This window comes from Esox lucius, chromosome 9 (genome assembly GCF_011004845.1).
Source record: "Esox lucius isolate fEsoLuc1 chromosome 9, fEsoLuc1.pri, whole genome shotgun sequence".
Taxonomy (NCBI): domain Eukaryota; kingdom Metazoa; phylum Chordata; class Actinopteri; order Esociformes; family Esocidae; genus Esox; species Esox lucius.
Window position 1 is genome coordinate 2474266 of NC_047577.1, and position 23254 is coordinate 2497519.

At 40.7% G+C, this 23254-nt stretch overlaps 2 protein-coding genes across 5 annotated transcripts; one reads left to right on the forward strand and one right to left on the reverse strand.

The window, feature by feature from the left end:
- The first annotated feature begins 3755 nt into the window (after positions 1–3755).
- LOC105031394 (zinc finger protein 2 homolog) lies at positions 3756–9942 on the forward strand. 2 transcript variants are annotated; one of them, XM_010905792.5, is made up of 3 exons: positions 3756–3853; positions 5013–5205; positions 7583–9942. In XM_010905792.5, the coding sequence occupies exons 2-3, from the start codon at positions 5064–5066 to the stop codon at positions 9013–9015; spliced, it is 1575 nt and encodes a 524-aa protein (XP_010904094.4). In that variant the 5' UTR covers positions 3756–3853; positions 5013–5063; the 3' UTR covers positions 9016–9942. The 2 variants fall into 2 exon arrangements, with proteins under 2 accessions (XP_010904094.4, XP_019899658.3); XM_020044099.3 differs by having other exon boundaries at positions 5040–5205.
- Positions 9943–12856: 2914 nt separating this feature from the next.
- LOC105031391 (gastrula zinc finger protein XlCGF26.1-like) lies at positions 12857–19856 on the reverse strand. 3 transcript variants are annotated; one of them, XM_010905785.4, is made up of 9 exons: positions 19763–19856; positions 19110–19335; positions 18597–18683; positions 18270–18380; positions 17348–17536; positions 16264–16476; positions 16035–16112; positions 15056–15265; positions 12857–14900 (listed from the first exon to the last, which is right to left on the reverse strand). In XM_010905785.4, the coding sequence occupies exons 2-9, from the start codon at positions 19327–19329 to the stop codon at positions 13933–13935; spliced, it is 2076 nt and encodes a 691-aa protein (XP_010904087.2). In that variant the 5' UTR covers positions 19330–19335; positions 19763–19856; the 3' UTR covers positions 12857–13932. The 3 variants fall into 3 exon arrangements, with proteins under 3 accessions (XP_010904087.2, XP_012987674.2, XP_019899644.2); XM_020044085.3 differs by having other exon boundaries at positions 14776–14900; positions 15069–15265; XM_013132220.4 differs by lacking the exons at positions 18270–18380; positions 18597–18683; positions 19110–19335; positions 19763–19856 and adding an exon at positions 17826–18122 and having other exon boundaries at positions 16918–17536.
- Positions 19857–23254: the final 3398 nt, after the last annotated feature.

The following is a 23254-nucleotide window of genomic DNA, read 5'->3' on the forward strand; positions in this document are numbered from 1 at the left end:
GAGAAGGCATACCACTGCTCCCAGTGTGGGGAGGGTTTCACCTGGCTGAAGAGTTTGAAAAGTCATCAGAGATTACACATTGGTGGAAAGCCTTTGACAATCAATTTGATTGTCAAAGATGAAGATATTGAAAGAGAAATCCGTGAGGAAAAGAGTGATGTAGGAAAAATTGATGAAAATAGCGATATAGGTAACCCAGGTACATCAAGACTACCTGGTCGTGGGAGTTACACCTGCCCACAATGTGGGAAGATGTTCAGTTCTTCAAGTGGTCTAAAAAACCATGAAAGAGTACACACTGGTGAGAAACCATACACTTGCTTCCAATGTGGGAGAGGTTTCAGTGAGAAAGTAAACCTTAAGAGACACGAAAGGGTACATACTGGAGAGAAGCCTTACCACTGCTTACAATGTGGGAAAAGTTTTAATCATTCAGGAAGCCTTAAGGAACACCAAAGAATACATACAGGGGAAAAGCCGTACCACTGCTCTCAGTGCGGAAAGAATTTTCGCTTTGCAGGAGACTTGAAGAATCATCAGAGATTGCACAGTGGAGAGAAGCCTTATCACTGCTTTCAGTGTGGGAAGGAATTCACTCAGCTAAGAATTCTGAAAAGTCATCATAGATTACACAATGAGTCTACGAGTACTTTCAGTTACATTTTCCAAGAGGAGGAAGAGGAAACAGTGAGAGAAATTGTAGTACAGGATGAGGAGGAGGGAAACGTAAGAGATATTATCCAAGAGGATGAAAAATAAATTTGAGAAGATGAGGACCAAAATAAATATGAGAAGGCGAAACTCCCTAGAAAAGGAGATAAGGTACTTCCTGTTCTGGTATCTTCTCTGACAGTAAAGGCCTGACCTGTTCTGCTCCATAATGCCTCATTTTATGGAAGCACATAACATGTTCTACACATGTGCAGAAGCTTCTGGACCAGTAACATCAAATAGCAACCTTGGCCTTTAAGATTCAGCTGTCTGTTTTAGCTAACTTCCTCATATCTGTTCACATTTTAACCCAGGTAGATGTATAGCCAGGTGGTATTTAACCATTTTAAAAAACATTTTCAGGAAAGGAAGCCTAGATCTTTCATACTTTTGTAGACTTTAAAAATGACAGTGTCTTTTGGGGAAATCCACCATGTGTTAAGACAGTTAATAGAAACTGCAGTAAATACAAATGGTCTAGGCATGTAATTATACAGTCACAGTAAATGTAATTATTTTTAATCATTGTCTGCTTGTTAATCTGCTTTTAATTGTAGTCCTTATGGTTTCCTTTCCTATAAGTGTAATTAATGTCTGTAAATAAACTCCATATGTCCTGTTGTAACCTGCTAGGTGGGAGGGTGTACAGCAGGGCTGCCCAACCATGTTGGAGGAGATACTGTCCTGTATGTTATTATCTCCAACCCTGTTACTGAAGAGATACTGTCCTGTATGTTATCTCCAACCCTGTTCCTGAAGAGATACTGTCCTGTATGTTATTATCTCCAACCCTGTTCCTGAAGAGATACTGTCCTGTATGTTATTATCTCCAACCCTGTTCCTGAAGAGATACTGTCCTGTATGTTATTATCTCCAACCCTGTTCCTGAAGAGATACTGTCCTGTATGTTATTATCTCCAACCCTGTTCCTGAAGAGATACTGTCCTGTATGTTATTTTCTCCAACCCTGTTCCTGAAGAGATACTGTCCTGTATGTTATTTTCTCCAACCCTGTTCCTGAAGAGATACTGTCCTGTATGTTATTTTCTCCAACCCTGTTCCTGAAGAGATACTGTCCTGTATGTTATTATCTCCAAACCCTTTTCCTAGAGAGTTAATATCCTGTAGGTTATTATTTCCAATCCTAGCAGGCCTGGATCTGATACTTAACTGGATGAAAAGTTAATTCAGGTTAGTCATAACTGCAGTTGGAGAGAGAACCTACAGGATGTTATAGTTCAGTGTAGTTAGCCTTTTCACATTATTTTCTGTTTTTATTTGCACATAAGTCCGCCCTTTAAACTGCAGTATTACATTTATTATATTAGTGCGCTGATAGCCTTACTACTATGACCTCAGTGAAATTGCATAGGATATACATAAACGTGTTCACCTAAATACAGGCCTACTTGAACATGCTTTTTTTATATCCTTGTGGAGACAGAACAGGTTACTCTGGTGAATGTTGCTCATTTTATAAAATTATATCTACATTGAATAAATATGCATGATCATGTGCAGAAGCTTTGGGAAGCTCCAGATCTTTAGGTCTGGCAGATTGAAGATCAACAAAATGTTGCAAAGAGTTATACATATTCTATAGAATGGTTGGTAGATTTGCTGTGAGACATTTAAGAATTTAACAAAGAATTCCAGGATGTCTTAACTATTCCCTGGTTGAAGTAGCATATTGCTAATGTTGACCAGGTTATGATTGGACCTGCTGCAATGTAGCATTGTGTCATGTGACTGTAAAGCAACAATTTAAATGGCTGATTCTGTGGCTTAAAGGAAAGAGACAACAACACTGGCCTGGACTATTTAGGTAGGTTTCTGTACTTTATTTGAAAATACTACATAAATAAAATCAACTACAGTTTATTTAAAACAATGTGTTTTTTGTTACATAAAGTGTTGATGTGTTGGCATTGAATTGCCAAATAAAATGTATTGAACAATATATGTATGGAGGCATTTAAGCTTTATTGACAATGGGAAAGAGGATTCTGTAGTGTATAGGTGTTCTGAAATTGAACCAGTGCTATAGACGCAAACAGTATGTGCACAGCAGGCAACAGCTTGGACAACACAGTCTTTGTAATCCAGCTGATACTCTTGGTGATTTTCAGATTGGTTGGGTATTCTTGAAGACCCAAGTTATTCATCACCTTAATGCTAACAAGCTGTTGGAAGTCTTACCAGAAGACTGTCTGTTCTTATCCAGACATGAATACAAGTGCCTGGAGTTTGATAAACATCATTGAGACTTTGATTGCGAGTAGGTCCTTTGGTCAGTGTGGGGCTGTTTTGCTTTTAAACTCTCTGGGAACCTGGTTAATATGCATGGCATCATGGACTATGTAATGTACCAGGCGATTTTAAAATATGGTTGCCTCAACTAGGAGACTGAAACTTGGTCATTGTGAGATTTTACAGCAGGAACAAGATCCTAATCAATCTTCCAGATCCATATAAAAATGACCACAGAATCAACTTTTTGTAATGGCCTTCCAGGTCTCCTGATTTAAATCAGATTGAGAAACATTGGGGTGAGCTGAAGAGGAGTCCACAAGTGAGGACCAACAAAAGTATCTGGAGAGATTCTGTTGAATGTTCTTACATCCCTTGCTGTGTTCTGCAAACTCAAACATTGAGAAAGCTGGCAACAGGAGGGTTTATAAAGTACAAAGTGCCAATAATTGTGACATGTTTCTTAGAAAAGTTCTTGATTATTGGCTTTCTTCTAACAATTACATGTCAAATAAAGTTTAGATCTCTCATTTTGTGGAAATTCCACATTTTCATAGCCTTTCTGGTCGATCCAAGGGGTCCAATAATTCTTAAGGGTACTGAATAGTTTTCTAAATTTTAGTTATATATAAATTGGCATTGAAGGCCAATGTCATTTGTATTTTTTTCTATTTTGATACCTACAAAGGTTTTAAAATACCAACTAAAAATGTAAATAAATGACAAATGACGGGAATTTTATCATTAATAGAGCAAACATCCGTGACCCGGAAGTACTTCTGTTTCAGAGCGGTGACACGTTTGGCAAATGGATTCCATTTAACGCTCTTATTGGAATTTGTCCTTTCCTTAAGTTTTCTCATCCCAAAGTGCAAAAGGGATTCACTATCAGGTATTCAACTGTTGTATATTAATAGTGAACTTACAGTTTGCTCAGTAAACTAGGTTCCATGAGCTCATTCCTTAAATCGGCGGTGATTGGCGCAGTGTGTCTTTGATTTACCACTTAGCTAACGTTAGCTAGCTCGCTAACAACTCTATTACAACCCGTATGTGTAGTTTCCGTTCAGGGTAACGGTTCAAGTGTGTGCTTTCATTTCACTAGTCAGCCAACGATCGTCTAATTGTGAGTGAAAAAACTAGTAAGGAATTAGTGTACCTATTTTTATCAAATATTCTATTAGTTGCTTTATTGTACTAAACGTTCCAAAGCCACCTAGCTACCAGTTTGCATTTATATTTTCTCGATTTATGCGCTTACCCAGAGTGCATTCGTCTTAGGACAGCCGAGGGGGAATGGAGCCTCTAAGCTACCAAAAAGAGGATTCACACTCATTTTCGAGTCTCTAGCGGTTAAGTTTCAAAAGTTAACTTGACGTATGGGTGGTCCGACATTTTTTATATTTCAGCAGCCACTGAATAGCCCACACTTACCTAAAATATTTATTTTATTTTGTTGTTTAAACGCAACAATTATGAATAAACCTGTTTTTGTATCTGCTAGCTTTGACTGGAGGGCTGCAGCAGTTAGAACAGCTGACCAGTAAAGGAAAGGAAATGTGCCTCCTTTCCTGGGTTCTGCCCACTCAGCTTAACTGGGTTCTGGTGGGAAAATCCCAGCTTCTGGGCTATCTTGGTTTAGTTGTAAAGGCCATAACAACTAGCCAAGGCCATTATTACCAAAATGTGAGGGGATGTGAGTACAATGTGTCTGACCAAGAGCTGACCTATTTTAGGGCTGGAAGGGCCAACAGACCTGAGATGTGAGAACGGTATGCCCATCTTGGGGTTTAAACAGGGGGATTCACCAGTCTTTTGGCGGATACTAAACACTAGTCAGCATGCATGGTTGAATTTCATTTAACGTACGCAGACGGACCGATGGAGTTGTTTTGAACACGGGTGAATTCCGGCACCTCTTTACCATTTGTGTGCAGGATGTGTGTTAAGCTATCTTTTGCTACATACATCTGGAGTTACCCCACTGACATGTTTGTAGAAAATCACCGAACCCCTGGGCCGTTCTAAAACCCAAACTATTCTCAAACCAGCCTGAACCAGGTTTGACTGTGGACCAGACCAGACCAGCTCACAGCTCGGCGATGGAGCCATTCAGTCGGGATACCTGCATTCAGACACTGGAACTCAATATGATCGTCAAGGAGGAGCAGAAGGAGAGAGAAATTAAGGAGGAAGACGAGGAGATTGAGGACGACGAGGAAAACGGTGACACATTTGACTTAGGTAAATTTAGGCTGCCTTTGCATTAATTAGCACTGACCTGGCTACCATAATGCAAAAAGACTTTCCTCTCGCCTGGTGTGAATGGACCCAGTTGGGGCGGTCGTGATCGACCAACTGAAATGGGTCAACAACACTTAGAAAATTACCTCACCACCAATCACAGCATTTCAGATGGGTGATCATATTATGGGCATTTATTTCCATGTGTAAAAACACTTTTAGGTAGCCAAATTATATATTATTTTTTCAATATTTGGAGAATGTTGGCCCATTTTCTTAAAGCATTTGCGATTCCTTTAGTATGATGCAGTTTAAAATTGTCAGCCTGATTAGCTTTCCAATTTAACATTACAAATGAAGTATTTAGACTGTGCTAAGGTAGTTCTTATGGTGGGCCAAAAATCCTGTTAGCTTTAAGAATATTTGACCACTGACATGAAGAATGTGGACCTTTTTTACGTTGTTCAAATTACAAAGGCAACAGTTCAGCCAGGTCAAATTTGATATGCTGCTGATGGCTACTCGAGGACGATTCACAAACAAAAGGTTCTTGGAGGATCCTTTTAGGGTTTCTTTATTGAAATGGTTGTGGAACCCGTAAAAATTCTTCAAGGGAACATTTTAAAGGGGCATTTCAAAGAAATCTTTAGTTTCTTGAATAACCTTGTTTTCCTTCTTTGGAGATTTACAGATGTCACCTTGCTCCTGGGGTTGGTCAGATAGAGAGAAACCTAAACTAGCCCTCATCCTTTGACAGGAGAACTACAACAAAAAACAATGTCTGAATGGAATGGATGTAATAATGTAAATTTTCTTTTTTAAGTTTTTATTCAAAACAATTAACACCCAGGCCAATAACATTAGGCCTACATAACTCATTGCATTAAATTAAATGCATTAAAAACTTGACAAAATCAACTACTTTCATCAGACTGGTTAACAGTCTGTGCCATCTGTCACTATAATTACATTATGAACCACAAGGTGCTAGCAAAAATGAACAAAACATGGGTATTTGTATTGACCAATATAGAATTTCACTCAAGAGCATGAATATCCAGAAACAAGGCTTGATTTGACATTTTACTATTTTTTCCTTCACAAAATATTTTAAATTTGACAATTTACTGAATTGAGTCTTTTATAGAAGAGAAATTACCCACTCGTTTCATTTAGGTTTACTTTTGTGGTAATTAGGTTACAAGACTGATTTCACACAAGTTTCAATAAATGTTAGCAATCAAGAAAAACTGTAAAAAGCCATTGTTGGGTGTTAGATAAAGCACTCGAGCGTAGAGCTAGTAACCAAAAGGTTCCTGAGTTGAGGGTTTCACTCAGTTTTTGATGTTCAGTTAAAATGTGTCTGTTTCCTGGCAACAATGCAATAGGTGCAGCTTGTTCAACCAGAACGTTTTTGCGGGTTTATGTGCGCTTAAGGGGAAATTCCCCCGTATTAACAGCGATTGTCCTTCATCTGTGCCAGATTTACCACAAGGAGTCGCTACTGCTGTCATTTCTATAGAGGTGTTAGAAAGTATTCACCCTCCTTTGGACTTTTCCATATTGTGTTATATCATGAAATTAAAGTGGCAGTTTCACGGTTAACACAATTCCTTACAAAAACTACACCATAGAGATGAAGGAACATTCAAAGCAAATCCAGCATAAGGTTCTTCAAAAGCACCAATTGGGTAAGATATGAACATTTCCAAGGCTTTGAATATCCCCCAGAGCACAGTGAATTTTATTACAAGAAACAAGGGAGAGAGTATGGCCCAACTTTGAATCAGTCTTACAGCACTCCGAAATTGAATATATGTCTGGGAAGGGCCCGAGTCAGGGCCACCAAGAGCCCAATTGGAACTCTAAAGGAGTTCGTTTTCCATGGTTGGAGATGGTGTTTGCACTGTTAAAGTAGCCCAGGTGCTTCACAAGTGGTCTATATGGCCTGTTCTAATTAGTAGTAATTCTCACTTAGTTTTCCAGAAGACTGAAAGGGTTAACTTACTGTTCACAAAAGATCCCCATCCAAATTGACAGCCTGAGCAATCTTGCAAAGAAGAATGGGACAAAATTATGGACTCTTAGTTTTTATCTGTGGCAAAAACTCCTGCCTAAATCCATCTTGATTTCATGTTGCAACAAAAATGTGGAAAAGACCAAGTGGAGTAAATACTTTAAGAGCCACTCTCTTCAATGTCTTCCCACCATTGTGTATTTGTTTGTTATTCAACATTGGCATTATGTCTGCCACAAGTCTCTTAAAAAGTAATGATTTCAATCCTCAGTTAATTTACCTGAACTTCCCTTGCCAAATGAATGCATTTATAAAACTGAAAGCATTTATTCCTTTGTATTTTTTGTTTTCATATTACAGGAGAGTGCTCCATCCCTGGCCCAGAGATTGACCCCCACTCTAGCAATCAGATTCCCAAAACTAAGAGATATCCCTGCACTCTATGTGTCAAGAGTTTTCAGACACCGAGAAGTCTGAAGACTCACCAGAGAATACATACTGGAGAGAAGCCTTATCACTGCTTGCTGTGTGGAAAGCGCTTCAGTCATTCAGGAAGCCTTAAGGAACATCAAAGGGTACATACAGGGGAGAAGCCTTACCACTGTTCTCTTTGTCAAAAGAGTTTCAGTCAGCCAGGAAACCTAAAGACACATCAGAGAACACATACAGGGGAGTCACCTTACCACTGCATTCTATGCGGAAAGAATTTCCGTTATGCAGGAGACCTTAAAAATCATCAGAGAGTTCATAGTGGAGAGAAACCTTACCACTGCTCAATTTGTGGAAAGACATTTAGTCGGTCACGCAGCTTAAAGAGTCATCAGTTAAGACATATTGGAGACAACCCTGTCTGTCCTAAAAATGTGGTTGTCAAAGAGGAGAAGGGTGAGATAGAAATTAATCAAAATAGAAATGTTGAGGATGAGGGTAATAGTGCTGTTGTTGATCCAGGTACATCAAGATCGGGTCGTGGGGGCTACCCCTGCCTTCAGTGTGGAAAGAGTTTCACCTCCTCAGGTAATCTAAAGAATCATCAAAGAGTACACACTGGAGAAAAACCTTTCCACTGCTCTGCATGTGGCAAGAGTTTCAGCGAAAAAACAAACCTTAAGAGACACGAGAGAGTGCATAGTGGAGAGAAGCCTTACCATTGCACCCAATGTGGGAAAAACTTCAATCATTCCGGAAGCCTTAAGGAACATCAAAGATCACATACAGGGGAGAAGCCATACCATTGTTATTTTTGTCTGAAGAGCTTTACTCAGCCAGGAAACCTTAAGGCACATCAGAGAATACATACTGGGGAGAAGCCTTACACCTGCTCTTTATGCGGAAAGAATTTTCGTTTTGCAGGAGACCTTAAAAACCATGAGCGATCACACAGTGGAGAGAAGGCATACCACTGCACTGAGTGTGGGGAGGGATTTACTTGGCTTAAAAGTCTAAAAAGTCATCAGAGATTACACATTGGAGAAAACTGTTCTTTCAGTTTAAATCTGGAAGAGATAGATAAGTGGGGAATGAATGAGACAGAAAATAAAGATCTTGAGGTAGGGGAGGACAATAGTTTGGTTGATCCAGGTACTTTAACCTTACCTGATTATGTGGATTACCCCTGCTCTCACTGTGGGAAGATATTCAATAATTCAGCAAACTTAATGCAACATCAGATTCTACATGTTAGAGAGGAACCTGGATGTACTTTCAACGTGATTGTCAAAGAGGAGAAAGTAGATGAAGGAGAAGTGCGAGGAGGTAAGGTAGTGGATGTCGGAAGAGAATACGTAAGCTAATTTTGTAGGAAGGGAACAACACTGTGTCAGGGCATAAGCAACATGACTGAGGTCTGTCTTTATTTTTAAAATATTATTGTGTGGAAAGTTTGCGTGAATTAAAATGCCACATACCTCCACCTACTGGTGCATACCACCACCTACGAAGCAGCGATGGAGGGTGTGGCCTGAACTGGCATGTAAAACCCTGATTGGTGGTTCACACCTGCTGCTCAGGAGTAAAATACAGTTTTCTCCTGCTGTTGTTGATAGAGATCAAGGAAAAACTAAATGGTTCAAGTGTTTTATCCAATTGCGTGGAGCTCCTGGGTTGGATGTGGCATTAGTCACTGGGCCAGCTATTTAAAATGTAAAAAGTTATGCCTCAGCATTGCTATTTTACAAATTAAGTAAATGAACTGTTGTTCAATATAGCATAGGATGTCTACACATATGAAGCCCTCCAGGTACACAACCTTTTGTTCACATTTCATGAATCAACCCATTTAAATGTAATATTTGATTAAGCCCACCTGCAGCATTTACAGGGGATGAGTCTCTGAATGTGGGAACACTAACTTGCGGAACCTGTCCGGGCTCCATTCTAGTCACATGTTTCTTATCTTATTTAACAAAATGTTATCCATTGCCACCTCATCCAAATGCACAGTGCAGGCGACAAGTAACAGTACTGCAGCAAAAACACTAGTGACATTTGAAAACAACACTGCTTCATACCATAGATTTCTACCTAGTTTCTCAAATTGCAGCCTGACACCTGTGTAGGGATTTACTTTTGACGATGGGCCCTGTGGACTATTCAGTACAAAGTAAGTCCATAGAATCAGTATTTTGCATTGACATCAAAGGTAAACTGTTATTGTATTATATTATGTTCTGTATGTAACCTTTCTGAAATGTATCATTGAATTGAATCATAAAAAAAACTTAAAATGTGCTGCGTGAGGCTTCTTCGTTGAATGCATATTATGAGTGTAGATTGCCAGGCGTGGGTGTTGTCTACAGGCTTGCAGTTCAATCTGTCAATCCACCAAAGCCTGAAATGTACTTACATCTTCTATATCATACTGGAGAAGGCACACTGCTTCATAGCTTTGCCCCCTGGTGTAACCTAGACACATGTTGATCAAGCACACGGGCATTCAACTGTTCACCTGGGCCGGAACCTGCTGTGTTTTTGTTCTACCTCGGTAATGTCACACCTGGTGTCCCAGTTCCAAATAAGTCCCTGATTACGAGGTTGCAAGGAAAAATGGGTGTGAAACTGTCTTGAAGGGACAGATTTGAATACCACTTGTCTAGAATCTTTTCGATTTGACCCAGATTCATTATTAATCTAGCAGTGGCCCTTAACAGTCTACCAAAACATCAAGATCAATATTTTATTCACGTCTACAAACAAGACGTATTTTTCTCACATTTTCTAGGTAAAAACGCCAACAAATTAAAACATGCGTTTATATCTATTCAATAAAAAAAATTGACATCCTTCGGGCAGCATTCTCAAACACGGTTGATGGATGAATGTTTCAGCCGAATGTGGATCAGATCAGGCGGATGTGTGTAAGCCACGAGTCTAAATAATTAGTATGTAAGAAGTTACACCTACAGGCTAAAATAAAGCTATTACCAAGTCACCCGGCTTCGTAGATAGAGGAAACAGTGTAACAGAGGAAATGTCTGCTTACACCATCTCCGGTCTTAAATAAACATCATCCTATAAGAAATAACAACATCGAAATATTAAAAAGATGCGCATGATTATATCACAATCCCATTTATTTTTAACCTGTCGTCAAATTGGATTTGCAATGAAAACTAAAATATAACTACTAAAGCCCGTGTTAGGGACTGGCCGGTGCTGTTTGGTTTGATCACTGGCGAGCGCGTGTAAATGCTTTTCGCTGAGATCAACTGGCGATAAATCATTGCAATAAGACCCCTTTTGTAGGAGGGACATTTTAAAATATAGGAGAAATTCCCCTTACCTGGTGTGATGTCTGAAGGTCCATGGGTCATATTTTACCATAAGCCATTCTATACCGTCCCAGCCTAGAGTTAGTGCCGTTAACTTCTCAATTGATTAATTGAAACGATTTAGCAAACACTGCATCTCAAACTGCACTTCAAACGTATTTTCAACTGCGCTCACGTGTTTCCCAGTAAGTTTTGTTCACAAATTGTATCAGTTAAGAATGGGTGATAGCAAGTAATACCAAAGACCCCATTATCATGTCTTGTGTAGGTCCAAATTATAATCGGGTCTTTGCCTGCGTTCTATCTCCCTCTGCAAAACGTAATGATGATTTTCAGGTGTTTCAGCATGTCTGTGGTATTGCCACAACACGCATACAGGCTTTTGACAAATGACAATTTTGTTCATTACTGTTTATTGGGGTGAAATACCTCCAAAAACGCTTTCTTTCTATTATTTATCCAAAAGAGCACCGGCAACTGCGTTGGTTAACTCCCAATCCTATGAAAATGAAAACCTTTTATTGCCCCGTGGGGGAATTTGTTTTACACTCATGGGAGCCTAACATAAACACAGCAAACATAGAACAACAATAAGACAAAAAAAACTACTTAAAAGTCAATGATCAATGAAAACCCCCTAAAAACATCCTACAGCACTATGAACATGGAGGACACACTATGTTTGTGCCTCCGTTTTCCTGTCCGGTGCGGAGGAAGAGGGCTGTGCTGATATATTTATTCATCTTCCAGCATCTGAAACTTTCAGAAACAAGAAGTTCCATAAAATAACTATTAAAATCACAGGTTAAATAAAGCACTTTGTATCGATGTTTCAATCCTCACAAATTAAACGTCAGGATTTTAAGCGTGAATACTTTAGTATAAATCCGTGTGCGTCTATTTCCCGTCCCAAGGGAAATATAGCTTTTCCTATAAATACATTGCGTTTACACTCAAATTCCAGTTAGTCGCACTCTAATGAGGCAGTCACATAGTGTAAGTATAGTTTGTTCATAGCGTAGCAACAAAGATAATACTAACCAACTTCAGCTTTCATATGTTCACCTGGGTAAGATAAGAATCATGATCACCCAGTGTGAAATGTTTATAACGGACTCTGTGTCATGTCGTATGTCATGTTTGCGTTCTTATTTGACACGTCAACACTGGTACTTCATGTCAACAATCAACAATTTACATAACTCCGAATTGCTAAATGGCAACATGTAAAACATAAAAAACATTTATCTCACACTTTCATTGGCAAGACAACACAAGTAAGAAAAAAAGCTCCATTAGATGCAGTAAAGATATCCATTGAGGCTGGGATTTAGACAGACACAGTCAAAACTCCGACCTAACAAAGTGATTTATCATAAATTATAATTTTTTTGTGACAGACACAATGCAGTTGCTGAACAACTATAATTATATTTTTGCATGTTGCATGACTTTAGAAATTATCCTTTGTATGTTTGTTTGTTTATACATTCCTATTTGTAAAGCAGAGGATTGTTGCCTATAATGTGAACATATAACAGGGATGTGTCTATATTACATTCAGCTTTTTATCACCTTAAACTATGCATAGCTACCAACAGTGGACAACATTTCACCTTTACATTGTGAAATATGACACCAGGGAATTTCACCCAAACAGGATTTTATGTCAAACCATCCCTTTAATTTTTTTGTCATTAGTGCTTTGGCACAGTTGTTGGAGTATAAAATAACAAAAAAAACAATGGTTGAATTAACGAAAAGTAGGCCTAAACTGCCTGTCTGTTGTTTTTCTGATCTGTTGACAGCCTGTGGAAAAAATTGTTTTTGCAATAGCATAATTCAACTTAACTCCTTACCAAAATAAGTTTAATTTCAGGAGGTTTTTATTGTTCAATGTAATTATTGCTGATTCAGAATGATTTTGGACAGACCTAACAGACACATCATGTTTAGATTCAGAATGATTTTGGACAGACCTAACAGACACATCATGTTTAGATTCAGAATGATTTTTGACAGGCCTAACAGACACATCATGTTTAGATTCAGAATGATTTTGGATAGACCTAACAGACACATCATGTTTAGATTCAGAATGATTTTGGATAGACCTAACAGACACATCATGTTTAGATTCAGAATGATTTTGGACAGACCTAACAGACACATCATGTTTAGATTCAGAATGATTTTTGACAGGCCTAACAGACACATCATGTTTAGATTCAGAATGATTTTGGATAGACCTAACAGACACATCATGTTTAGATTCAGAATGATTTTGGATAGACCTAACAGACACATCATGTTTAGATTCAGAATGATTTTGGACAGACCTAACAGACACATCATGTTTAGATTTATTTCAACAGCTTGAGATTTCTGTTACCAACAATGTCAACAATCGTTCAATAAATAGAGCATCACATGATGATCATTCTTCACTTCTAAACAGCCCTGTTTAGCAGTGCTTAAGTTATGCCATTTCCCAAGCAGCATTTTGGTTTCAGAGGTGAGCCCAATCAGTCCTTTATGAGACACTAAAATAGTCTTAACAACTGATTATCTGTTATGCTTAGGTAAAAAAAAAAGGAGTGCTTAATCAACTGTAAGATCGACTTTGTTTTTAACAAGAAATGCATCCTGATTATATTATTGAAGAAAGCAACGGGCTAGAAACTTACCTCACCCTTAAGAAAAAAATCCAACATCAATTTAGTGCCAGCTGTGTAAATTAATATTAATCGATCACACTGTAGATGTTGTTCAATTGGTAATACTATTTTGATGTCTTTTTTAATGCCTCTTAACAGGAAATTAACATAATAGTACGGAGTTTGAGTTATCCAAACGTTAAGTTACTGATTAGAATATTGTGCAGATAACTGTAACAAAACAACATCTATAAAGTTTGCTAGCTAACCTGATGCTTTCTAACTAGACAGTGGTTTCTTTCATATGTTTTTGTTGGTGTGCCTTTAATGCTTTAGGTACATGGAACCCTTTGCCACACAGAGTACAGACATATGGCTTCTCCCCCGTATGAAACCTTCTCATGTGCACCTTCAGACTGCCTGAGGTGGTGAACCCCTTTTTGCAGACGGTACAAGGGTATGGTCTCTCTTTGGTGTGCTTGATCTGGTGCACTCTCAAGTTGCCAGACTGGGCAAAACGAGTACCGCATATAGCGCAGACAAAGGGTTTTTCTCCGGTGTGTGTTCTTTGGTGACTTTTTAGATCACCATCCCGTAAGAACTTTCTCCCGCAATACGAACAACTATACTTCTTCTCAAGGTTCTTATAGTGAACTCTTGCGTGGACCTCAAGCCTTTTCATGTCTGGGAAACTTTTCCCGCACTCGCACATGTGGTGGCGGACCACTTCCATGTGTATCCTCTTGTGTTTCTTCAGGCTTTCAGTTCTGGCAAAGCAACGACTGCACACAGAGCACTGGTGTGGTTTCTCCTTAGTGTGGGTCAGTATGTGGGTGGACAAGGATGTTTTCTGAGTGAAACCCCTCCCACAGTAAGAACAGTGGAGGAGGTTTTCCCCTGTGTGTATCGACCGATGGGTCTTCAGGGTGTATAGGTGGGTGAATGTCTGTCCGCATTGGTCACAGAGGTATGGTTTCTCATTGTTGTGTGTCTGTTTGTGCTCTCTGTACTCCAACAAATTGCCAAAGCTTTCTGGGCACTTAGAGCAGTGGTATGGTTTTTCTCCTGAGTGGATGCGCTGGTGAGTCTTCAGGTCCTGCAGCAGAGTGAATGTCTTCCCACAGGGATGGCAGATGTGCTTGGTCTTCTCTCCAGTGTGAATCATCACGTGAATGTTTAAGTCATCGAGCTTCAAGAAACTCTCCTCACATACAGAGCACTGGTGGGGTTTTTCTATGCTGGGGCCCTCACCTGTTTAGGTTACACCATCACAGGGATTAAAACACTGCAGGGCAAATAAGATAAACATACTGTTGTATGTCTCCTGTATATCTCCTCATCTCGGTTTAATTCACAATTCCTAATAAAAATGACTATGAGTGTGTGTGTGTGTGTGTTGCTCACACCTTTGTGGATCACCTGGTGTCTCTTCAGGTCCTGCAATCGCAGGAAACACTTCCCACAAATGATGCACCGGTGGGGTTTCTTTCCGCTGTGGGTCATCATGTGTGTCTTCAGGCTGCTGGCTGCAGTGAACCTCTTACCACACTGGGAGCAGAGGTAAGGTCTCTCGGATTCAATGTCCAGTGGGCCATATACATCAAAGGCGCCCTCTCCTTTTTTAATAAACAAAAACAGGTAATTTTAATTGAAAAGCAAGACTACTAACTTTTTCACTCAGTTTGCAGATGAATACATTTGTAGTTTTATGGTCAAAATGGGTATCTTATGTTAATCAAACACTACATGCAGGAATGTTGTCTTGATTGTTTCTAAGATGGTGGTAATCAAGGTTTTACTTCTATTGTACTGTTTCTTTTTATTTATTTATTTATTTATTTGTTTGTTTGTTTATTAACAAAATAATTGTGTTGGTTGTATTTTACTTCTATATGTATTAGAGATTTGTCATATAGTAATGCACCCTTTGTTTTGTGTTCTAATGTGTTTGTTATATTTACAAAAATCGGAATGTTGGGAATGGAGAACTGTGGTCTTGATCACAGACTGGAACTGTGACCATGTGGTAAATGTATATCTGGCTATTGTATGGCTCCCAATGTTTCAAAATAAAGAATAAAAAAATAAAATAAAAAGAAAGCAAGACTGCGAGGAGAGGACAGCAACAATACTAGTGTTATGTTAGTCAAGTCATTTTGGTGCTTGGTGAAATGACTGCTGTTACCATGACAATAGGGTGTAGTAAGCTAGACGGTACATGCTAGCTAACTGACAAGTAAACAAGTCAAGTCCAAATAGTTAGCAAAAGTGGTTAACATAACACCACTGACCAGAGCTGACATGTTTCTTTTCCCAGTTACATGGACTGTCAAGCCACTTATGACATTGTTCCAGGAGAGTCGAAACGCTAAATGTTTCTCTGACCTTTGTGGATCGCCTGGTGCCACAGTCCCTCTGAAACTCGATTCCCTGCGCTGTCTTTGTCTGAGCTGACAGCCTCTCCTGTTTCAAAAGCAACATTAAAGGGTTAAAACACCAAGATGGAGAGAAGTTGTGTGTTATTGCACACTAAAACATTTTGAAATGGAAATTATTTCTCCCTGCTTTGGACAATTTCTTCTGTTTTCCTCAGATGTGTGGTTATTCCTCTCACCTTCATGGGTCACCAGGTGTCTTTTAAGGTCGTAGCGTCGAAGAAAGGCCTTGCTACAGACGGAACACTTGTGGGGTTTCTCTCCGCTGTGGATCTTGATGTGTGCCTTAAGGATGAAGGCTGCAGTGAACCTCTTGCCACACACAGAGCAGGGGAATGGTCTCTCAGGGTCTGGTTTGCCTGGGCTGTCTGCATCAGAGGTTATGCCCCCTTCTGGATCAATGACAACATTACAGGTGTTAAAACGCTGTATTGAGAATGAAACAGGTGATTACAGAAAAATACCTATATAATTCCCAGCACTGGTTTGGATATGTTGATATTTCTTCCAGTCATCTCTCTTCCAGCTGATATCTCAGGGTCCTGTTCATTACTGCACACGGTATAATTTTTTTTTACAAACGGAAAACAAAAACAAGTGTCTAATTATTGGACCAGTTTTGGTTCGCTCCCACTTCGAACTTGTTCTTTCCTAAAGGTGTGACCTCGCCATGTTCACTAGCCACAAAACGGATGAAAACAGTACGGAATGGAAACCTGCCAGAATTGGTCCGATAGAATGTCACTCCCAAGTGTTTTGTTTTGTAATTAATAGTTCCTGTGTTGCAAAATGTTTTCTACGGCGTACAACTCTTGCATGAATGTCTGTCTGACCTGTGTGGACCTCCTGGTGTCTCTCGAGGTCCTGGAATTGCGGAAAACATTTCCCACAGACAGAGCATGGGTGGTGTATCTCTCCGCCGTGCTTCTTCATGTGAAACTTCAGAAAAGGGGCTGTGGTGAAGGTCTTTCCACACTTTGAGCAGATGAACAGTCGTTCTGGTTTAGGGGACAACTTCAATCCTTCTGGGTCTCCTGCACTGTCCGGGTCGGAGTTGGCGGTTTTTTGTCGGTGACATGCACATTCATATGGCCAGGTGTAACGAGTCCTACTATACATAGTGCCATCCCTACATATTGGGTTCCGTGAAGGATTGCTTAAATACACGTAATGTATTGCTTTGCTAAATGCATTCAGGTTGGCAGGTCTTCAGTAATGAGCTACCGCAACATTGGCAGCAATAGGTGGTACCATCTCTCTCACCTTTGTGCATCACCTGGTGTCCCTTCAGGTCGGTGGATTGAACGAAGCACTTCCCCGAGAGGCAGCACTGGTGAGGTCTCTCACCGCTGTGTTTTCTTAAGTGTGTCTTCAGGCTGCTTGGAGCAGTGAACCTCTTTCCACCCTGGAAACAGACGTACGGTCTGTCTGTGTCTGAGCTGGCGTCCTCTCCTGCCACAGTGATAACATTACAGGGCTTGGACAGGAGGAAAACGATCAATTTAAAACACACATTACGGTTTGTCTTTGTCTGAGCTAGCGCCCTCTACTGTCAAAGTGATAACATTACAGGGCTTGGACAGGAGGAAAACGATCAATTTTAAATGTTATACTAAATAACATGAGTATAAATAAGTTACATTCGCTGAGGAAAAGGTCTAGGGCATATCATGGTCTTTGGGATTGCTACGTACAAATTAATAACATTAATAATTAATAATGCGTTGGTTTCTACTAATACCTTGAGATTTGGTTAGATGACGGTCTGTCTTTTAAAACACATTATAGTTGAAAAAGCAAAAAACAGAAATTCATTTTTACAGGAACAAAACGTGTCAGTCACATCAACATAGAAAATATATTGTGAATGTGACATTTATGTTTCTGTCTGATTCTGGTAATGTGACTTACATGCATGCCTCAGCTTCTGATTCAATATCTGGATACGGTCTATAATTCAGCCTTTAGCTTCATCAATGATACACATTTTCTCACACATCATTGTCTTTTATATACTTCAGTTGTGGATGACAATAAAAAGTTTTTGTTAATGTATGTTTTATTTCCATTTTGTATGTTTTTTTTGTAATACAGGACTAATCTGTAAATGGACCTTGGTCTCAGATGATTTCTCTGCATAAATAAAAACAAAATACATACTCCCTCTGGATGGATCAGGATTTACCTGGGTTGGTTCTATCCACATCTTTCTCTTTCTCCTCTTCTCTCCCCTTCTCCTCTTCCTCCCCTCTTCCTCTCTCATCCTCAGCCTCTTCTCTTTTCATAGTAACACATCCTGTTAAACATTAAGACCCAATAGTTTCCTCTGTAACTTCACTGGTAGTTCATGGTTTCCTCACATGCATGCCTGAGGTCAGATTCCAGTCTGAGACCAGTTAGAGAAAGTTAGAAAACAAAAGCAATCAGCACGGCAACTTGCTATGACTGAGGGCAGCTGCTAAATGATTAAAACATTTATTAAAAATGTTATGGGCAAGTACTACTTCATTACCAGAACCAGTCTCTTTTCCTCCTTCTTCTTCGCCTTCTCTTTCTTCGTCTCCTTCTTCTGGGTCCTCCTCTTCCACCTCTAAATCAACTGGAACAACATCAAGATAGTGTCAACATCAGGCTACTTATAAATGGGCTGGAAGCTACCAGTAGTCGATGAACCACCTACAGGAGACCTCGGGTCTAATTGAAAATGTACAATCAAGTAATACAAAAAAAACACATGGGCAAAGAATCTGTGTAAAAAATTCTGTAATATGGTATGTTTTGTTTAGGACCAAATCCACTTATTCTGTAGCTCTCTTAAATGCTTTACAGTCTGTCAAGCAAAGGTCTGCTGTTCCACTTTTACATTTGAATGTAATCCATATTTATACCTTTTTTTTTTAGAAGTGTTCCGCATGCAGGGTTTACAACAAGGAGCTGTCTAATGGGGAACTGAACGCTTGCCTACTTGTTCTTCTCTACCACGGGTTCTGGTGTAACCAAGTAGGTGTAGGCAACCTTGACATACCTGAGTTATTGTCATACTCTTCTTCATTTTCTTCTCCCTCTTCTTCTTCCCCTATCTCCTTTTCAATTCTTCTTTCCTCCTCTTCCTTTTTGACAATCACATTTAGTTCCAGTGTTTGACTGCAGTCCTCCAGTTTCACGGACAACATCTGTGGAACCCGCTGTGAGCTTCTCTTGACTGGTACATGGCAGTGAGGACCCCGGGGCTCCAGTTCCGTCATAATAAACTAAGAGGTGTTTTTTTTAAACAGAATCAATATATAAAAAGCATACATGTTTACAATTAATATTATGATATTGGAATTACTATTTAAAAAACAGTGGTAGAAGCCAGTTATGTTTAATTTAATTTCAAGCCCTGCAGGTAAACAATTAGGTCCTTCTTATACAACATTTCTCAACCACATATTCACAAAAAAATTACGACTAAACTATATTTCCTTCATCAATTTTTTTGGCCGATAACGATAACATTCTTGACGTACAGTACTCTGTACAGTAGTTAGCTAGCAACAACACTAAACACAACAACGTTGGCATTTACACTTTGATCAATCTACCACATATTCAAAACAATAAACGTGACAATAAACGTGAAATATGAGTATTAGCGTTTGGTTATAGTAAAGTTACAATTAAAATGAGTTGGAATACCTGAAATAAGCGTTATTTTAGTGTTAAACAGGGATGAATGTGGGGAATCGATTGATCTGGATCTGATGCCCCCATCCGTTACTGTAAACTTCCGTCTGCGCGCGCAGGATGCCAAGGGGTTTGTTCAAAAGCGTCATGTAAGCGCAGCCATTGCGCGACGTTGTTGATCCAATTTATAAGGTGATTTATTCCTCGCTTTCGTGGCAGTCTTACAATAAAAATCATCGATTTTAGGTAATCTGTAGAGTCCACCTCAAAAGATATACTATAGTCGAATGCTGAACCTTATAGTTAACATTTGATGTAGATGTGTAATATGGCACCAAAGCCAGCACAATACTAATGTGTCCTGTATTCGGCTGCTGTGACTGTTGAGGTTTCTTTTATGTTGCCCTTGCTCATATGTGTTATGGGTTATGGTACCATCTCCATTATTACACTGAGGGGAGAAGCACAACCTTCTGGGCCCTGTACACAGGCGATCTTTGAGGGCCCCTCCCCTCTTCATTCAAGATTCAAACATTTTCGAGGGCCCCTCAACACGTTAGGGCCCTATATACTTAGTACCCCTTTTCCCCCAGTCCGACACCCCTGATTACACCCATGGTATTGCGGATGTTTACGGATTAAACGACAGGCCGGACTACTGTTCTCGTGTTGCTGAAGGATAACATCCAGTATTTCCTCCACAAATACACCCCACTCATTTACCCATTTTCGAGAAATGTATCCTGTCACCAAAAGCACATCTTTGGTCGGTGTTCACAATGTCTGAAAATGAACATGTATAAGTACAATACTGTGTATGACGTTCTCAAAGTTTAGCAATTTATCTGAGTGTCAATTCATTCAAAATGTAAAAAACACTATATAACTGAGGTAAATACAAAAAATAATTATACAATGAAAGGTAACAGCATCTTGTGTTCATAAAACATATCAGTATTTTGTGTGACCTAGAAGGCAAAATGAAGCATTTCGCTTCGGCAGAATGATGTTCTAATCCCAGGTAGTCCTAGGGTACATTGTGGTGTGCCAGCCCCAAGAAACTCACAGCGGGTTCCAGAGATGGTGTCTGTGAAGTTGGAGGACTGCAGTCAAACACTGGAACTCAACGTGATTGTCAAAGATGAAGAGGAGGAGAGGGAAATAGAGGAGGAGGAAGGGGGAGAATAACAGGAGGCCGATGTAAAGGATGTGGGTGGTCGCATTGCCATGGTTGAGTCAACATCGTCCCGCCAGGCGTACTGGGTCAACAGGCGTACTGGGTCAACAGGCGTACTGGGTCACCAGCCGTACTGGGTCAACAGGTGTACTGGGTCAACAGGCGTACTGGGTCACCAGCCGTACTGGGTCACCAGGCGTACTGGGTCAACAGGCATACTGGGTCACCAGGCGTACTGGGTCACCAGGCGTCCTGGGTCACCAGCCGTACTGGGTCACCAGGCGTACTGGGTCACCAGCCGTACTGGGTCACCAGGCGTACTGGGTCACCAGCCGTACTGGGTCACCAGGCGTACTGGGTCACCAGCCGTACTGGGTCACCAGGCGTACTGAGTCACCAGCCGTACTGGGTCACCAGCCGTACTGGGTCACCAGCCGTACTGGGTCACCAGCCGTACTGGGTCACCAGGCGTACTGGGTCAACAGCCGTACTGGGTCACCAGGCGTACTGGGTCACCAGGCGTACTGAGTCACCAGCCGTACTGGGTCACCAGGCGTACTGGGTCAACAGCCGTACTGGGTCACCAGGCGTACTGAGTCACCAGCCGTACTGGGTCACCAGGCGTACTGGGTCAACAGCCGTACTGGGTCACCAGGCGTACTGGGTCACCAGGCGTACTGGGTCACCAGCCGTACTGGGTCACCAGCCGTACTGGGTCAACAGCCGTACTGGGTCAACAGCCATACGGGGTCCTGTAATTAATACACTGAAGGCAGAGTGCGGTTGTAGTTTTTATTCAGCACCAACAAGGACAAATGGAAGAAAACTTTGTCGAAGGTCAGAAGGTGGTCATACACAGGTATCCCGAATACATGGGCAGAAGGACTGTGCAGGTGTGGATGGCAGCCTGAAGGACTGTGCAGGTGTGGATGGCAGCCTGAAGGACTGTGCAGGTGTGGATAGCAGCCTGAAGGACTGTGCAGGTATGGATGGCAGCCTGAAGGACTGTGCAGGTGTGGATGGCAGCCTGAAGGACTGTGCAGGTGTGGATGGCAGCCTCAAGGACTGTGCAGGTGTGGATGGCAGCCTGAAGGACTGTGCAGGTGTGGATGGCAGCCTGAAGGACTGTGCAGGTGTGGATGGCAGCCTCAAGGACTGTGCAGGTGTGGATGGCAGCCTGAAGGACTGTGCAGGTGTGGATGGCAGCCTCAAGGACTGTGCAGGTGTGGATGGCAGCCTGAAGGACTGTGCAGGTGTGGATGGCAGCCTGAAGGACTGTGCAGGTTTGGATGGCAGCCTGAAGGACTGTGCAGGTGTGGATGGCAGCCTGAAGGACTGTGCAGGTGTGGATGGCAGCCTGAAGGACTGTGCAGGTGTGGATGGCAGCCTGAAGGAGGTCTTAATCACGGTCCAGGCAACGGTGCATGAGGGCTAATCTCACATTACAGACCTGTTGTGGAAATTCTTGAACTGATGTATACTTGGTCCTATACATGTATAAATGTGTTACTAGTTAAAGAGTCCCCATGTTAGGATGCGAAAAGGAATGTAGGAGAGGGGGATCTGGTATTTGCCTAGGGGGCATCATGGACTGGTATCGGAAGATTATAAGGTTACTCATCTATATAACTCATCAGGGCATCTATTGTCTGTCCGGATGCTGTAGTTCAAGAGGTTACCCATGTGGGGGAGGACAGCTTGCCCCTTGTGTGAAGCCTAGGTATTGTTAGAACAAAGGGAATGTGTTTTATTGACAAGACAGATGGGCAGCAACTTACCACACCCCATTTAACTGTAATAAATACAAACAGTTCATGTATCTACTAGAGACTCCTCGGATGATTATTTTTGCAAGCATTTGCAAATAAACTGTTAATTATGCCAAGAGAATTTTGTCTCTGTACTTCCTCCTTTAAGAGTTCTGATCGATGAAATTGCCATCACAAACCTCACTGGTAGGCTGAGATTAATATAATAATTTGCTTATAAGTCAACAGGCTTAGTACGTTACTAAAGGCGAACAATACACCTCAAAGAAACAAGGACTGTCAACTGACCTGAGTAGAGTGTGCTAATTAGGAGCAGGTGGGACAAATGAGGGAGAACTGTAATGAGGCTGTGCATAGAAAACAAAAATCTGAACCAGGAAAAGAACGAAAAGGAAAAATATAAATAAACAAAAACAAAAGAAAACAGAACCTTACAGGCCCAGTGGCAATTACCAGCAAGAAGAAACACAGACTCAAAACTGATTCATTAAAACAGGTAACTTACTGTATTTTAACATCGTCTCATGAAGGAACACAGACTTAGGAAAACGTATTCAA

Excerpts from the sequence above, each read along its gene's own strand:
- LOC105031391 (XM_010905785.4), bottom strand. The coding sequence starts at position 19,329 with ATGACGGAACTGGAGCCCCGGGGTCCTCACTGCCATGTACCAGTCAAG. Across the intron at positions 18,684-19,109 it reads AGAGTATGACAATAACTCAG|TTGATTTAGAGGTGGAAGAG; the intron begins GTATGTCAAGGT and ends ATGTTGTTCCAG. Across the intron at positions 16,477-17,347 it reads ACACCAGGTGATGCACAAAG|AAGGGGGCATAACCTCTGAT; the intron begins GTGAGAGAGATG and ends TCATTGATCCAG.
- LOC105031394 (XM_010905792.5), top strand. The coding sequence starts at position 5,064 with ATGGAGCCATTCAGTCGGGATACCTGCATTCAGACACTGGAACTCAAT. Across the intron at positions 5,206-7,582 it reads CGGTGACACATTTGACTTAG|GAGAGTGCTCCATCCCTGGC; the intron begins GTAAATTTAGGC and ends TTCATATTACAG.